This window comes from Indicator indicator, chromosome 5 (assembly GCF_027791375.1).
Source record: "Indicator indicator isolate 239-I01 chromosome 5, UM_Iind_1.1, whole genome shotgun sequence".
NCBI classification, from domain to species: domain Eukaryota; kingdom Metazoa; phylum Chordata; class Aves; order Piciformes; family Indicatoridae; genus Indicator; species Indicator indicator.
The window spans coordinates 18,179,238-18,198,325 of NC_072014.1; the positions used below are offsets into that span (position 1 = coordinate 18,179,238).

Sequence of the window (19,088 nt, forward strand, 5' to 3'; positions counted from 1 at the left end):
CTTTCAGGCAGCATAAAATTGGCTTCCTCTGTGATGTAATGTTCTATCTTTTCCTCACTTTTCAGACCCACCAGGTCCACCTTCAAATCCAAGAGTGACTGATACTACAAAGACAAGCGCATCTTTAGCCTGGGGCAAGCCTCATTATGATGGTGGTCTTGACATCACTGGCTACATAGTAGAACATCAAAAGGAAGGAGAAGAAGAATGGGTAAAAGACACAACAGGGACTGCCTTAAGAATCACTCAGTTTGTTGTTGCTCATCTGCAAACAGGAGCCAAATACAATTTCAGAATCTTCGCCATGAATGCTGCAGGTGTTAGTGAACCAGCAATAATTCCAAGTGTGGAAATCAAAGACCGGGAAGAGATTCCTGACTTTGAATTAGATGCTGAACTAAGAAGAACACTTGTTGTTAGAGCTGGACTAACAATTCGAATTTTCGTGCCTATTAAAGGACGTCCAACTCCACAAGTTACATGGACAAAAGATGATGTTTCACTCAAAGGGCGTGCCAGTATTGAAAACACAGACTCTTTCACACTCCTGATTGTCACAGAGTGCACCAGATATGATGCTGGAAAATACGTAATGACTCTTGAAAATGCTGCTGGTAAAAAGACTGGCTTTGTAAATGTAAAAGTCTTGGATACACCGGGTCCACCCATAAACCTTAAGCCTAGAGAAATAACTAAAGACAGCATCACCCTCCAATGGGATATGCCTCTGATAGATGGCGGTTCACGTATAACAAACTATATTGTTGAGAAACGTGAATCAACTCGGAAAGCATATTCAACAGTCACAACCAACTGCCAGAAGTGTTCTTTCAGAGTCCCTAATTTGGCTGAGGGATGTGAATACTATTTCAGAGTGCTGGCTGAAAATGAGTATGGTATTGGTGAACCAGCTGAAACTGCAGAACCAGTAAGAGCTTCTGAGGCACCATCCCCACCTGAGAGCCTTAATATTATGGATGTAACAAGGAACTCAGTTAGCCTGGCTTGGCCAAAACCAGAACATGATGGTGGCAGCAAGATCACTGGGTATGTAATTGAAGCACAGAGAAAAGGAACCAACCAGTGGGCACACATCACCACTGTAAAAACACTGGACTGTGTAGTAAAGAATCTAACTGAAAATGAAGAGTATACATTCCAGGTTATGGCAGTTAACAGTGCTGGAAGAAGTGCCCCAAGAGAAAGCAGGCCCGTTATTATTAAAGAGCAAACGATGTTACCAGAGTTTGACCTCCGTGGTATCTACCAGAAAACAGTCATTGCCAAAGCCGGTGACAATATCAAGATAGAAATCCCTGTGCTTGGTCGTCCAAGGCCTACTGTGACTTGGAAGAAAGAAGACCAGATACTTAAGCAAACACAAAGGGTAAATTATGAAAATACTGCAACTGCAACCATACTGACCATCAATGAGTGTACTAGAAGTGATAGTGGTCAATATCCACTGTCAGCTAAAAATATTGTCGGAGAAGTTAGTGAAGTAATCACAGTTCAGGTTCATGACATACCTGGACCTCCTACTGGACCAATCAAATTTGATGAAATTTCATGTGACTTTCTAACATTCTCATGGGAGCCTCCTCTGAATGATGGTGGCGTACCCATAAGTAACTACATTGTAGAAATGCGTCAAACTGACAGTACCACATGGACTGAATTGGCAACCACAGTGATACGTACTACATTTAAAGCCACCCGTCTTACTACTGGAGTTGAGTACCAGTTCCGTGTCAAAGCTCAGAACAGATATGGAGTTGGTCCAGCCATCACTTCAGAGTCTGTAGTAGCAAACTACCCATTTAAGGTACCTGGGCCTCCTGGCACTCCTCAGGTGATTGCAGTCACCAAAGAAACCATGACCATTAGTTGGCATGAGCCAGTAACTGATGGTGGAAGCCCAATTCTGGGATATCATGTTGAAAGAAAAGAACGAAATAGCATTCTTTGGCAGACTGTAAGTAAAATGATGGTATCCGGCAATATCTTTAAATCAACTGGACTTACTGATGGCATTGCATATGAATTCCGTGTTATAGCAGAAAATCTGGCTGGGAAGAGTAAGCCAAGCAAGCCATCTGAGCCTGTGTTTGCTCTAGACCCAATAGATCCACCTGGTAAGCCAATACCTCTGAACATTACAAGACATGCAGTTACACTGAAGTGGACTAAACCAGAATATAATGGAGGCTTTAAGATAACTGGCTACACTGTTGAAAAAAGAGACCTTCCTAATGGGCGTTGGCTGAAGGCTAATTTCAGCAATATACTAGAGACTGAATTCACTGTAAGTGGGCTAACTGAAGATGCTGCCTATGAATTCCGTGTGATTGCTAGGAATGCTGGTGGGGCTGTTAGTCAGCCCTCTGAGCCATCAGATGCAATAACTTGTAGAGATGACATTGAAGCACCAAGGATAAGGGTGGATGCTAAATACAAAGACACCATAGTGCTGAAAGCAGGTGAAGTTTTCAGACTCGAGGCTGATGTTTCAGGTCGCCCTCCACCAACTATGACATGGACAAAAGGAGAAAAAGAACTTGAAGACACAGCAAAATTAGAAATAAAAATAGCAGATTTCTCTACTGTTCTTATCAATAAAGATTCTTCAAGAAGAGATGGGGGTGCCTATACACTTACTGCAACAAATCCTGGTGGCTTTGCCAAGCATATCTTCAATGTTAAAGTTCTTGATAGGCCTGGTCCCCCAGAAGGACCTTTAGTTGTGTCTGATGTCACCGCAGAAAAATGTGTGCTATCATGGTTACCTCCACTTGATGATGGAGGAGCGAAGATTGACCATTATGTGGTTGAGAAACGTGAAACCAGTAGATTGGCATGGACAGCTGTAGCCACAGAAGTTCCATTAACTAAACTGAAGGTTACTAAGCTGCTGAAGGGCAATGAGTATGTCTTCCGTGTTATGGCTGTTAACAAATATGGAGTTGGTGAGCCTCTGGAATCGGAGCCCGTTCTTGCAGTAAATCCGTACGTGCCACCTGACCCACCTAAAATGCCTGAAGTTACAGCAATTACAAAAGATTCTATGGTTGTCTGTTGGGGACATCCTGATTCTGATGGTGGGAGCCCAATAACTAACTATATTGTAGAACGTCGAGACAGGGCTGGTCTGCGGTGGGTGAAATGTAACAAACGAGTTGTTACTGACTTACGTTATAAAGTGTCTGGACTGACAGAAGGCCATGAATATGAATACAGAGTCATGGCTGAAAATGCCGCTGGAGTCAGTGAACCAAGCCCAACCAGTCCTTTCTATAAAGCTTGTGATACTGTATTTAAGCCTGGACCCCCAGGTAATCCTCGTGTTTTGGATAGCAGCAAGTCCTCGATTACAATAGCATGGAACAAACCAATATATGATGGTGGTTCAGAGATCACAGGTTACATGGTTGAGATTGCACTACCTGAAGAAGATGAATGGAAGATTGTAACTCCACAAGCAGGTCTAAAGGCTACTTCTTTTACCATAACTGACCTAAAAGAAAATCAAGAGTATAAAATACGTATATATGCTATGAACTCTGAAGGTCTTGGAGAACCTGCTCTTGTTCCTGGGACTCCGAAAGCTGAAGAAAGAATGCTACCTCCAGAGATTGAACTTGATGCAGATCTACGTAAAGTTGTCACTATTAGAGCCTGCTGTACTCTCAGGCTCTTTGTCCCAATTAAAGGAAGACCAGCACCTGAAGTAAAATGGACAAGAGAACACGGGGAATCTTTGGATAGAGCAAGCATTGAATCAACAAGCTCTTATACTCTACTTATTGTTGAAAATGTAAATAGATTTGATAGTGGCAAATATATACTGACAGTTGAGAACAGTTCAGGTAGTAAGTCAGCATTTGTGAATGTCAGAGTTCTTGATACCCCAGGGGCACCTCAAGACTTGAAAATAAAAGAAGTTACAAAATCATCAGTTACACTCACATGGGAGCCTCCTCTCATAGACGGTGGCTCTAAAATAAAAAATTACATTGTTGAAAAGCGTGAATCAACAAGAAAAGCTTATTCAACTGTTAATGCCAACTGCCACAAGACCAGCTGCAAAGTCGATTCACTGCAAGAAGGTTGCAACTACTATTTCAGAGTCCTAGCTGAAAATGAGTATGGAATAGGCCTTCCAGTTGAAACTTCAGAATCCATAAAAGTATCAGAAAGACCACTTCCACCAGGAAAAATAACTTTGTTGGATGTGACAAGAAATAGTGTATCCTTATCCTGGGAAAAACCTGAGCACGACGGTGGCAGCAGAATTCTGGGCTACATTGTAGAAATGCAAAGCAAAGGCAGTGAAAAGTGGTCAACTTGTGCTACTGTAAAGGTTACTGAAGCCACTATCACAGGATTGATCCAAGGTGAAGAATACACCTTCCGTGTTTCAGCTCAGAATGAGAAAGGTATCAGTGATCCTCGGCAGCTAGGTATACCGGTAGTTGCAAAAGATCTTGTGATTCCACCAGCTTTCAAACTACTTTTTACCACTTTCAGTGTTCTAGCAGGAGAAGACTTAAAGGTTGATGTTCCTTTTGTTGGCCGACCCAAACCAGCAGTGCTTTGGCATAAAGATGATGTGGCATTGAAGCAGACTACAAGAGTAAATGCAGAAAGTTCAGAGAATAACACAGTGTTAACAATAAAAGAAGCATGTAGAGAAGATGTGGGAACATATTTAGTTAAACTCACAAACTCTGCAGGTGAAGCATCTGAGACCCTTAATATCGTTGTCCTTGACAAACCAGGACCTCCAACTGGACCAGTAAAAGTAGATGAAGTAACAGCAGATAGTATTACAATTTCCTGGGAACCACCCAAGTATGATGGTGGTAGCTCAATCAACAATTACATTGTAGAAAAAAGAGACACTTCCACCACCACTTGGCAGATTGTGTCAGCTACTGTTGCAAGAACAACTATAAAAGCATGTCGATTAAAGACTGGCTGTGAATATCAGTTCAGAATTGCAGCTGAGAACAGATATGGGAAGAGTACTTATCTCACTTCAGAGGCAATCATAGCCCAATATCCATATAAAGTTCCCGGTCCACCTGGAACACCTTTTGTAACAAATGTCTCAAAAGACAGCATGGTGGTACAATGGAATGAACCAGTCAATGATGGTGGTAGCAAGATCATCGGCTATCACTTGGAGCGCAAAGAAAGAAACAGCATTCTGTGGACCAAACTGAATAAAACACCTATTCCAGATACCAAATTTAAAACAGTTGGCCTTGAAGAAGGTCTTGAATATGAGTTCAGGGTTTATGCAGAAAACATAGTTGGCATTGGAAAAGCAAGCAAAGCATCTGAATGCTATACTGCACATGACCCATGTGACCCTCCAGGCCGTCCAGAACCTATAATAGTCACAAGAAGCTCAGTAACACTTCAGTGGAAGAAACCTGTATACGATGGTGGAAGTAAGATCACTGGCTACATTGTTGAAAAGAAGGAGCTACCTGATGGTCGCTGGATGAAAGCAAGCTTTACAAATGTTATTGATACCCAATTTGAAGTAACTGGTCTAGTGGAAAACCAGAGGTATGAGTTCCGTGTTATAGCACGCAATGCTGCAGGTGTTTTCAGTGAACCGTCTGAGAGTTCAGGGGCAATCACAGCGAGGGATGAAGTAGAACCACCTCATATAAGTATGGATCCAAAATACAGAGACACTATCATAGTGCATGCTGGTGAGTCATTCAAGCTCGATGCTGATGTTCATGGCAAACCAATACCTTCCATTCAGTGGTTAAAAGGCGATCGTGAGCTGGCAAGTACTGCTCGTATGGAAATAAAAAGTACTGATTTTGCTACAAGCCTAAGTGTGAAGGAAGCCATTAGAGTTGACAGTGGTCAGTATGTACTGTTGGCAAAGAATGTTGCTGGTGAAAAGAAAGTTCCTGTTAATGTCAAAGTACTTGATAGACCTGGACCACCAGAAGGTCCTGTTGAAATCACAGGCATTACTGCTGAAAAATGTATGCTGTCATGGAAACCTCCACTACAAGATGGTGGTAGTGAGATTTCACACTACGTTGTAGAAAAAAGGGAAACAAGTCGCTTGGTGTGGACTGTCGTTGATGCAAATGTGCAAACCCTAAACTGCAAAGTTACAAAACTTTTAGAAGGAAATGAATATGTTTTCCGCATCATGGCAGTAAATAAATACGGCATTGGTGAACCTCTTGAGTCAGAACCAATACTTGCGAAGAACCCATTTGGAGTTCCTCTTCCACCGAAAGCACCAGAAGTCACAGCCATTACCAAAGATTCTATGATAGTTGTATGGGAAAGGCCAGCCTCAGATGGTGGTAGTGAAATCCTAGGCTATGTGCTTGAAAAACGAGATAAGGAAGGCATTCGCTGGACAAGGTGTAACAAACGCCTGATAAGTGAACTGAGGTACAGAGTGACTGGGCTTCTAGAAAATCATGATTATGAGTACAGAGTTTCAGCTGAAAATGCTGCTGGTCTTAGTGAACCAAGCCCACCTTCCACTTACTACAAAGCATGTGATCCTATCTACAAGCCAGGCCCACCCAATAATCCTAAAGTTGTGGATGTTACAAGATCTTCAGTTTTCCTTTCATGGGGTAAACCTATCTATGACGGTGGTGCTGAAATTCAGGGATACATTGTGGAAAAGTGTGATGTAAGTGACGGTGAATGGGCAATTTGTACTCCTCCAACTGGAATTAAGAATACTCACATGGAAGTAGAAAAATTAGTGGAAAAACATGAATACAAATTCCGCATATGTGCAGTTAATAAAGCAGGAGTTGGAGAACATGCAGACGTTCCTGGTTCTGTTATTGTGGAAGAAAAGATGGAGGCACCAGACCTTGACCTTGACATGGAATTAAGGAAGATTGTAAATGTGAGGGCAGGAGGTTCCTTAAGACTGTTTGTTCCTATCAGAGGTCGTCCAACACCTGAAGTAAAATGGGGTAAAATGGATGGTGACATCAGAGAAGCAGCTATTATTGAAACCACTAGCAGCTTTACTTCTCTTGTTCTAGACAACGTTAACAGATTTGATACTGGAAAGTATACTCTGATGTTAGAAAACAGCAGTGGAACAAAGTCTGCCTTTGTCACTGTAAGAGTACTGGATACCCCAAGTGCACCTGTTAATTTAAAAATCAGGGAGATCACTAAAGACTCAGTTTCACTTTCATGGGAGCCTCCTCTCTTGGATGGTGGAGCAAAAATTAAGAATTACATTATTGAAAAGCGTGAAGCAACAAGAAAGGCATATGCAGCTGTTGTAACAAACTGCCACAAGACTTCATGGAAAGTAGATCAACTTCAGGAGGGCTGTTATTACTTCTTCAGAATCTCTGCTGAGAATGAATATGGAATTGGCCTCCCTGCAGAAACTAGTGACCCAGTTAAAGTTGCTGAAGTTCCACAGCCTCCTGGGAAAATAACGGTGGATGATGTCACAAGAAACAGTGTCTCACTGAGCTGGGCAAAACCTGAACATGATGGTGGCAGCAAAATCATACAATACATTGTGGAAATGCAAGTAAAGGGTAGTGAGAAGTGGTCAGAGTGTGTTCGTGTAAAAACACTAGAAGCAGTTATTACTAACCTAACTCAAGGGGAAGAATATCTTTTTAGAGTAATGGCTGTAAATGAAAAGGGTAAGAGTGATCCTAGAGCACTTGCTGTTCCAATAGTAGCGAAAGACCTGGTGATTGAACCTGATGTAAGACCTGCTTTTCACAGTTACAGTATCCAAGTGGGACAAGATCTGAAAGTAGAAGTACCAATTGCAGGTCGACCTAAGCCAACTGTTACTTGGGTAAAAGATGGGCAACCATTAAGACAGACAACAAGAGTCAATGTTAGTGATTCTGCTGATCTCACTGTATTGAATATTAAAGAAACTAACAAAGAGGACAGTGGCACTTATGAAATCACTGTGGCTAATGTTGTTGGGCAAAAGTCTGCCTCTGTTGAAATTATAACTCTAGACAAACCTGACCCTCCAGTAGGACCTGTGAAGTTTGATGAAATAAGTGCAGAAAGTATTACTTTATCATGGAATCCCCCAGCATACACAGGTGGCTGCCAAATCACCAACTATGTTGTTCACAAGAGAGATACAACCACCACAGTATGGGAAACAGTTTCAGCTACTGTTGCAAGAACTACACTGAAGGTGACTAAACTGAAAACTGGTTCAGAATATCAATTCAGAATATTTGCTGAGAACAGGTATGGGCAGAGCTTTGGACTGGATTCTGCACCAGTTGTAGCACAGTACCCCTACAAGGAACCAGGACCTCCTGGCACACCATTTGTGACAACAGTTACAAAAGATTCCATGGTTGTACAGTGGCATGAACCAATAAATGATGGTGGCAGTAGAGTGTTGGGCTATCATCTTGAGAGAAAGGAGAAAAATAGCATTTTGTGGACTAAAGTGAACAAGACTATTATTCAGGACACAAGTTTTAAAACAACTAACCTTGAAGAAGGAATCGAATACGAGTTTCGAGTTTCTGCAGAAAATATTGTTGGTGTAGGCAAAACAAGTAAAGTTTCTGAATGCTATGTAGCTCGTGACCCATGTGATCCTCCAGGTCGCCCAGAAGCTATAATAATAAAAAGAAGCTCTATTACTTTGCAGTGGACCAAACCTGAATATGATGGTGGAAGCAAGATCACTGGTTATGTTGTAGAGAAACGTGACTTACCAGATGGTCGCTGGATGAAAGCTAGCTTCACAAATATCATTGAAACTCAGTTCACTGTAACAGGGCTTACCGAAGACCAAAGATACGAGTTTAGAGTAATTGCGAAGAATGCTGCAGGCGCAATAAGCAAACCTTCTGACAGTACAGGACCAATAACAGCAAGGGATGAAGTTGAACTTCCACGAATTTCAATGGATCCGAAGTACAAAGACACAGTTGTCGTAAATGCTGGTGAAACATTCAGAATTGAGGCTGATGTTCATGGAAAACCACTACCAACCATTAAGTGGTACAAAGGAGATAAAGAGCTTGAGGGAAATGTCAGATACGAAATAAAGAACACAGATTTCAGTGCATTAATAATTGTAAAAGATGCTATTAGAGTTGATGGTGGACAATACATTTTAGAAGCCTCTAATGTTGCAGGAACAAAGACAGCTCCAGTTAATGTAAAAGTCCTGGACAGGCCAGGACCTCCAGAGGGTCCAGTCCAAGTGACAGGAGTTACAGCTGAAAAATGTTCATTGGCATGGGCTCCTCCTCTTCATGATGGTGGCAGTGATATTTCTCATTACATTGTAGAGAAGAGAGAAACTAGTCGCCTAGCGTGGACTGTTGTTGCATCAGAGGTTTTACCTACAATGCTGAAAGTAACAAAACTGTTGGAAGGAAATGAGTATGTTTTCCGTATTATGGCAGTTAACAAATACGGAGTTGGTGAGCCATTAGAGTCTGTACCAGTAATGATGAAAAATCCATTTGTGGTTCCTGGACCACCAAAGGCTTTGGAAATTACTAACATCACAAAGGATTCTATGACAATCTGCTGGAGCCGGCCAGATAGTGATGGAGGTAGTGAAATCATAGGTTACATCGTAGAAAAGAGAGACCGAGAGGGCATCAGATGGATAAAATGCAATAAACGCCGAATTACAGATTTACGATTAAGAGTTACAGGTTTAACAGAGGATCATGACTATGAATTCAGAGTCTCTGCTGAAAATGCTGCTGGAGTGGGTGAACCAAGTCAAGTTTCTCCCTACTTTAAAGCTTGTGATCCCATGTTCAAGCCTGGCCCACCTACAAATACCCATGTTTTGGATACCACCAAAAGTTCAGTTACACTTGCTTGGAGTAAACCCATCTATGATGGTGGTTGTGAAATCCAGGGATACCTTGTAGAAATCTGTAAAGCAGATGAAGATGAGTGGTCACTTGTTACTCCACAGACAGGCGTACGTGCTACTCGATTTGAAATCAAAAAGCTTACTGAACACCAAGAATATAAACTACGAGTGTGTGCCCTCAACAAGATTGGTGTAGGAGAGGCTGCGTCAATTCCTGGTACTATTAAACCAGAAGACAAACTTGAAGCTCCAGAACTCGATATTGATTCTGAGCTAAGGAAAGGGATAGTCGTTAGAGCTGGTGGGTCTGCTAGGATTCACATACCATTCAGGGGACGACCAACACCTGACATCACATGGTCTCGAGAAGAAGGTGAATTCACAGAAAAAGTTCAGATTGATAAAGGCATAAATTACACACAACTTTCAATTGACAATTGTGATAGAAATGATGCTGGAAAGTACATTCTTAAGTTGGAGAACAGTAGTGGTTCTAAATCTGCATTTGTTACAGTAAAAGTCTTGGACACACCAGGACCACCACAAAACTTAGTGGTAAAGGATATAAAGAAGGATTCTGCTATACTGTCTTGGGAACCACCTCTCATCGATGGTGGTGCAAAGGTAAAGAACTATGTAATAGACAAGCGTGAGTCAACCAGGAAAGCATTTGCAAATGTAAGTGCTAAGTGTGGCAAAACAAGCTTCAAAGTTGAAAATCTTACAGAAGGATCAATCTATTACTTCAGAGTGATGGCTGAAAATGAATTTGGAATTGGTGTTCCAGCTGAAACCAAGGATGCTGTCAAAGCCTCAGAGCCACCTCTGCCACCTGGCAAAGTAATACTAACCGATGTGACTCAGAGAAGTGCATCACTTTCATGGGAAAAACCTGAACATGATGGAGGTAGCAGAATTTTGGGATATATTGTTGAAATGTTGCCTAAAGGAACAGAAAAATGGAGTGTTGTAAGCGAGACCAAAACATGCAATGCAGTTGTGTCTGGTTTGAGTCAAGGGCAGGAATATCAGTTCCGTGTGATTGCCTACAATGAAAAAGGCAAAAGTGATCCCAGAGCACTTGGAATTCCTGTGATAGCTAAAGACTTGACAATTGAGCCAAGTTTCAGACTGATGTTTAATACCTACAGTGTACAGGCTGGAGAAGATCTGAAGGTAGATGTACCATTTATAGGTAGACCCAAACCTACTATTGCATGGACAAAAGACGAGCAACCACTGAAACAGACAACCAGATTAAATATTGAGAATACATCAACATCAACTATCTTACATATTAAAGAAAGCAACAAGGAAGACTTTGGTAAATATACAGTAACAGCAACAAACACAGCGGGTACGGCAACAGAGCACCTGAGCATAATTGTACTGGAAAAGCCTGGCCCACCACGTGGACCGGTCCGCTTTGATGAAGTTAGTGCAGACTTTGTTGTTTTATCATGGGATCCACCTGATTATACTGGTGGCTGTCAGATAAGCAACTATATAGTAGAAAAGCGTGACACAACCACTACCACATGGAGCATTGTGTCAGCAACTGTTGCAAGAACAACTATCAAAGCAGCAAAGCTTAAAACTGGTTCTGAATACCAGTTCAGGATTTCTGCTGAAAATAGATACGGGAAGAGTTCTCCCCTGGATTCTAAACCAGTTGTTGTGCAATACCCCTATAAGGTGCCTGGGCCACCTGGAACCCCATTTGTAACAGCATCATCGAAAGACCATATGATTGTACAATGGCATGAACCAGTTAATGATGGAGGAAGCAAAGTTCTTGGCTACCATCTTGAACGTAAAGATAAGAACAGCATTCTTTGGACAAAACAGAACAAGCTACTCATTACAGACACCAAATATAAAACAGATGGCCTTGAAGAAGGTCTTGAATATGAGTTCAGAGTTTCTGCTGAAAACATTGTTGGCATTGGCAAAGTCAGCAAAGTATCAGAACTGTATGTTGCCCGAGACCCTTGTGACCCACCTGGCCGCCCAGAGGCCATTGTTGTTACGAGAAATAATATCACACTACAGTGGAAAAAACCAGAATATGATGGTGGAAGCAAAATAACTGGATACATTGTAGAAAAGAAAGAACTACCAGATGGTCGCTGGATGAAAGCCAGCTTTACAAATGTGTTGGAAACAGAGTTTACAGTAAGTGGTCTTGTTGAAGACCAGCGATATGAATTTAGAGTGATTGCAAGAAATGCAGCAGGTTGCTTGAGTGAGCCATCTGAAAGTACAGGGCCCATTACTGCCAGAGATGAAATTGAAGCACCAGGGGCTTCAATGGATCCTAAATACAAAGATGTCATTGTTGTTCATGCAGGAGAAACCTTTGTTCTTGAAGCTGATATCCACGGCAAACCTATTCCTGACATTACATGGTCAAAAGATGGTAAAGAACTTGAAGAAACAACTGCAAGAATGGAAATTAAATCTACCATTCAAAAAACAACTCTTACTGTCAAAGACTGTATAAGAGTAGATGGAGGTCACTATACTCTTAATCTCAAAAACGTTGGTGGCACGAAATCTATACCGATTACTGTAAAAGTGCTTGACAGGCCAGGACCTCCAGAAGGACCTTTGAAGGTTACAGGTGTCACTGCAGAAAAATGCTACTTGGCATGGTCTCCACCTTTACATGATGGTGGTTCTAATATCTCACATTATATCATTGAGAAGAGAGAGACAAGCAGGCTTTCATGGACACAAGTAGCAACAGATGTGCAGGCTCTTAACCACAAAGTAACCAGACTCCTTGCTGGCAATGAATACATTTTCCGTGTAATGGCAGTAAATAAATATGGAATTGGAGAACCCTTGGAATCTGAGCCAGTTGTGGCTTGTAATCCATATAAACCCCCTGGTCCTCCTTCAACACCTGAAGTTTCAGCAATCACAAAAGATTCCATGGTTGTAACGTGGGGCCGTCCAGAAGACAATGGCGGAGCTGAAATTGAAGGTTACATACTTGAAAAACGAGACAAAGATGGTATCCGGTGGACCAAATGCAATAAGAAAAGGCTAACGGACTTGCGATTCAGAGTAACAGGTCTTACTGATGGGCATTTCTATGAATTTAGAGTTTCTGCTGAAAATGCTGCAGGGGTAGGGGAACCCAGTGAGCCATCAATTTTCTACCGTGCTTGTGATGTGTTATACCCACCAGGTCCACCAAGCAATCCAAAGGTTACAGATACTTCCAGGTCATCAGTCTCCCTTGCCTGGAGTAAGCCCATTTATGATGGCGGTGCTCCAGTTAAAGGATATGTAGTAGAAGTAAAAGAAGCTGCTGCTGATGAATGGACTACCTGCACTCCACCAACAGGCCTACAAGCAAAACAGTTCACGGTAACAAAACTGAAAGAAAACCAAGAGTATAACTTCCGCATCTGTGCAATCAACTCAGAAGGAGTAGGAGAACCTGCTACTATACCTGGTACAGTCATAGCAGCAGACAAAATTGAACCTCCTGAAATTGAACTTGATGCAGATCTCAGAAAAGTAGTCACTGTACGTGCTAGTAGCACATTGCGCCTGTTTGTCACCATCAAAGGAAGACCAGAACCTGAAGTTAAATGGGAGAAAGCAGAAGGAACAATTAGTGAGCGAGCTCAGATTGAAGTCACCAGTTCCTATACAATGCTGGTCATTGACAATGTGAATAGGTTTGATAGTGGTAGATACAATCTTACTTTAGAGAACAACAGCGGCAAAAAATCAGCTTTTGTAAATGTTAGAGTGCTTGATACACCTAGTGCACCAATAAACCTGACAATCAGAGAAGTGAAGAAAGATTTTGTAACATTAGCCTGGGAGCCACCACTTATTGACGGTGGATCTAAAATTACCAACTATGTAGTTGAGAAGCGAGAATCCACAAGAAAGGCCTATGCCACAATTACAAGCAACTGCACTAAGAATTCTTTCAAAATTACTCAACTACAAGAAGGATGCAGTTATTACTTCCGTGTTCTGGCTGTAAATGAATATGGAGCTGGCTTACCAGCTGAAACCCCTGATCCAGTTAAGGTTTCTGAACCACCTGCTCCACCTGCAAAGGTTGTTCTTGTTGATGTGACTCGCAACTCTGCTTCAATTAAATGGGAAAAGCCAGAAAGTGATGGTGGCAGCAAAATTACTGGTTATATAGTAGAAATGCAAAGTAAAGGAAGTGTAAAATGGAGTACATGTACCCAGGTGAAAACATTAGAAGCAACAATAACAGGCTTAAGTATGGGAGAAGAGTACAGTTTCAGAGTGATTGCTGTTAATGAAAAAGGCAAAAGTGATCCAAGAGAACTTGGTGTGCCAGTCATTGCAAAAGATATTGAAATCCAGCCATTTGCTGAGCTTCTTTTCAACACATTCACTGTGAAAGCTGGAGATGATCTTAAGATTGAGGTGCCATTCAGAGGGCGACCTCTTCCAACCATTACATGGAAGAAGGATGGGAATCCCTTAAAAGAGACAACCAGGGTAAATGTTCAGACATCAAAGACTTTAACTTCACTGTCCATCAAGGAAGCTTCAAATGAAGATTTGGGACACTATGAATTACATCTTTCAAATACTGCTGGATCAACAACTGCCTCTCTAACTGTGGTTGTCCTTGACAGACCAGGACCACCAACTGATGTGCATATAGATGAAGTTAGTGCTGACAGTGTAACTCTTTCTTGGAAACCTCCAGCTTATGATGGTGGGTGCCATATTAGTAATTACATTGTGGAGAAGCGAGAAACTACCACAACAACATGGGATGTAGTGTCTGCAGCAGTTGCAAGAACATCAATTAAAGTATCTCGACTCACCACTGGCTCTGAATATCAGTTCCGTATTTGTGCAGAAAACCGCTACGGGAAAAGCACTTACACCAATTCTCCTTCTGTTGTGGCAGAGTATCCGTTTAAACCTCCAGGACCACCTGGAACTCCTCAGGTGGCACACGCAACTAAAGCCTTCATGATTGTAACTTGGCAGGTACCAGTTAATGATGGAGGTAGCAGAGTAGTAGGATATCACTTGGAGCGTAAAGAAAGAAGCAGCATTCTTTGGACAAAAGTCAACAAGAGCCTTATAACTGATACACAAATGAAAGTTACAGGTCTCGATGAAGGACTGATGTATGAATATCGTGTGTATGCTGAAAATATTGCTGGAATAGGCAAATGCAGTAAATCATGTGAACCAGTTGCTGCAAGAGATCCATGTGATCCTCCTGGTCAGCCAGAAGTTACTAATATTACAAGAACGTGCGTCTCACTGAAATGGACTAAACCAGAATATGATGGTGGAGCTAAAGTAACAGGATATATTATTGAACGCAGAGAGCTACCAGATGGACGCTGGCTAAAGTGTAATTTTACTAATGTGCAAGAAACATACTTTGATGTAGGTGGACTTACAGAAGATCAGCGATATGAATTCCATGTGATTGCAAAGAATGCTGCTGGACTCTTTAGTCAGCCATCTGAATCAACTGGACCTGTGACTGTGAAAGATGATGTAGAGGCTCCAAGAATTATGATGGATGCCAAATTCAGAGATGTTGTAGTTGTGAAAGCTGGAGAAGTGTTTAAAGTCAATGCTGATGTTGCAGGACGGCCAATACCAGTAATTTCATGGACAAAGGATGGCAAGGAGCTTGAAGGAAAAGCTAGAGTTGAAATAGTCTCAACAGATCACGCTACTGCAATAACCATTAAGGATTGTATCCGAGGTGATTCAGGACAATATGTACTAACATTACAAAATGTTGCAGGAACAAAATCTCTGGCAGTTAATTGCAAAGTACTTGACAGACCTGGCCCACCTGCAGGCCCATTAGAAATAAATGGCCTTACTGCTGAAAAGTGCCATTTGTCATGGGGACCTCCTCAAGAAAATGGTGGCGCAGATATTGATTATTATATTGTAGAAAAGCGGGAGACCAGCAGAATTGCATGGACACTTTGTGAAGGGGAGCTCAGAACCACATCCTGTAAAGTGACAAAACTACTGAAGGGTAATGAGTATATTTTCAGAGTAATGGGAGTTAACAAATATGGTGTTGGTGAGCCTCTAGAAAGTGTTGCTGTCAAAGCCCTAGACCCATTTACAGTTCCAAGTCCTCCTACATCTTTAGAGATCACCAGTGTGAGCAAAGATTCGATAACTCTGTGCTGGGCAAGACCTGAGTCTGACGGAGGCAATGAGATCTCTGGCTATGTAATCGAAAGGCGTGAGAAAACTAGCCTAAGATGGATTCGTGTAAACAAAAAGCCAGTTTATGATTTAAGAGTGAAATCATCTGGTCTTCGTGAAGGATGTGAATATGAATTCCGAGTTTATGCAGAAAATGCTGCTGGCCTCAGTCTTCCAAGTGAAACCACACCACTGATTCGGGCAGAAGATCCAATCTTCTTGCCATCTCCCCCATCTAAGCCTAAGGTCATGGATTCTACAAGGTCAAATATTACAATTGGGTGGACAAAGCCACTGTTTGATGGAGGTGCTCCAGTAACAGGATACACAGTTGAATACAAGAAAACTGATGAAACTGATTGGACAACTGCTATTCAGAACTTAAGAGGCACAGAGTACACCATAGGAGGATTAGTATCAGGTTCTGAGTACGTCTTTAGAGTGAAATCCATTAACAAAATGGGTGTCAGTGAACCAAGTGATATCTCAGAACCTCAGGTAGCAAAAGAAAGAGAAGAAGAACCTGCCTTTGATATTGACAGTGAAATGCGGAAGACTTTAATTGTAAAGGCTGGTGGATCATTCACAATGACTGTTCCTTTCAGGGGCAAACCAGTTCCAAATGTAACATGGAACAAACCAGACACTGATCTTCGTACACGAGCAAGCATTGATACCTCAGGTCATTGCACATCTCTTACTATTGAAAAGGCAACAAGAAACGATTCTGGAAAATACACATTGACATTGCAAAACATCCTGAACACTGCAACTTTAACTTTAATTGTCAAAGTCCTTGATACTCCAGGTCCACCATCTAATATCGCAGCAAAAGATGTAACTAAAGAATCTGCTGTGTTAACTTGGGATGTTCCTGAAAATGATGGTGGGGCACCTGTGAAGAACTATGTTATTGAAAAACGAGAAGCTAGCAAAAAAGCATGGGTCACTGTGACAAACAATTGTCATCGTCTGTCCTACAAAGTGACTGGATTGCAAGAAGGTGCCATTTACTACTTCCGAGTTTCTGGAGAAAATGAATACGGTGTTGGAGTGCCTTCTGAGACCAAGGAGGGAACAAAAATAACAGGTATGTTTTACTAAGTACAGTATTTATTATTATTTTAAAAATACATGTTTTAAAATGTTTACTTCAAAATAATAGAAAAAGTATTAAATCTCTTTTAAAAAAAATCAATTTGTGGTAGGTATGTCTGTGGTTTTACAAATGAAAAAAGATCTAAGTAATAGCTTGCTTTTAAATTTTTGCTTTCATTTTACTTAAACTATTTCTAATATATAAATTCATTTTCAAATACATTTTCTCAATCTAGATAGCTTAAACAATTTCTAATACACAAATTAATTTAAAAACATGTTTTCTCAATCTAGATGGCTTTCCTCTGTAATTGCTATTATACAAAGTTAATAGTTGCTATATTACTTAACCTGTTGTACTTTTTTTTTTCTCAGAAAAACCCAGCCCACCAGAAAAACTTGGAGTAACAAATGTCACAAAGGACAGTGTTTCGCTTTCATGGCTAAAACCAGAACATGATGGTGGAAGTAGAATTGTAAGCTACCTCATTGAAGCTCTTGAGAAAGGACAGCAAAAATGGGTCAAGTGTGCAGTTGTAAAGACAACTCATCATGTTGTCCATGGTCTTAAGGAGAATGTTGACTATTTCTTCAGGGTGTCTGCAGAAAACCAGGCAGGTTTAAGTGATCCTAAGGAACTACTGCTCCCTGTTACAGTTAAAGAACAATTAGGTATGCTTCCTGACATGAGACAAGAATTGGTACATATTAAATTGTGTTTAAAAAGAAAGAACATTTTTTTTAATGTTCTGAAAAATGTTTTCTTTTTCAGAATCTCCTGAGATTGATATGAAGGGCTTTCCTCATAATACTGTATATGTTCGAGCAGGATCTAACCTGAAAGTTGAAATTCCAGTTTCTGGAAAACCAGTGCCAAAGGTGACATTGTCTAGAGATGGTGTTTCTCTGAAATCTACCATGAGATTTCACACAGAAACCACTGCAGAAAGTTTCATCATTAACCTTAAAGAAAGTGTAGCTGCTGATGCTGGCAGATATGACATTACTGCTGCCAACTCAAGTGGCACCACAAAATCATTTGTTAATATTGTTGTGCTGGATAGACCAGGTCCTCCTGTTGGTCCAGTTGCCCTTAGTGATATCACTGAAGAGAGCGTAACACTCCGATGGCAGCCTCCAGCTTATGATGGTGGAAGTCAAGTTACCAACTATATTGTACTGAAAAGAGAAACAAGTACTGCTGCTTGGTCTGAAGTGTCTGCAACCGTTGCTAGAACTGTTATCAAAGTTACAAAGCTCACAACCGGAGAAGAATACCAATTCCGTATCAAAGCTGAGAACCGCTTTGGCATAAGCGATCATATAGACTCGCAATGTGTGGTTGTCAAGCTTCCTTACAGTGAGTAATATGCTTCTCACACTCTAGGTTGATGTTTTAATGCTTTGATGTTGAAAATACAATTTTGTTAATAATAAATCACTTCTTTCTATATTAATAGCTACCCCTGGCCCTCCCTCCACACCATGGGTCACACATGTCACCAGAGAGAGTATTACTGTTGGATGGCATGAACCAGTCACTAATGGTGGCAGTGCAGTCATTGGATATCACCTGGAAATGAAAGACAGGAATAGTATATTATGGCAAAAGGCTAATAAGACCATCATTCGTACAACTCACTTCAAAGTCACCAACATCAGCGCTGGCCTTATCTATGAATTTAGAGTTTGTGCAGAAAATGCCGCTGGCATTGGAAAAGCAAGTCATCCTTCTGATGCAGTCCTTGCCATTGATGCTTGTGGTATGTATTCCCTAGAAAATAAAGAAGTCTGACCATTTAAGCAGTGCTTTTTTTTTTTTTTTAACCTGTGATAATCTGTCCTGTACTTACAAGCTAATATCCAAACCAGCTCTTATTCATTAGCAATTCTTTTATGTTTCCTATTG

The 19,088-nt window shown here is 41.2% G+C and overlaps 1 protein-coding gene across 1 annotated transcript in view; it reads left to right on the plus strand.

Annotated features, from left to right (window-relative positions):
- Positions 1-19,088, plus strand: part of TTN (titin) — a 242,357-nt gene that overhangs the window by 195,699 nt on the left and 27,570 nt on the right. Inside the window, exons 223-226 of the mRNA XM_054381468.1 lie at positions 66-17,171; positions 17,555-17,851; positions 17,952-18,539; positions 18,640-18,942. Coding sequence (XP_054237443.1) covers positions 66-17,171; positions 17,555-17,851; positions 17,952-18,539; positions 18,640-18,942 — 18,294 coding nt within the window. The remainder of the gene's footprint in view (positions 1-65; positions 17,172-17,554; positions 17,852-17,951; positions 18,540-18,639; positions 18,943-19,088) is intronic.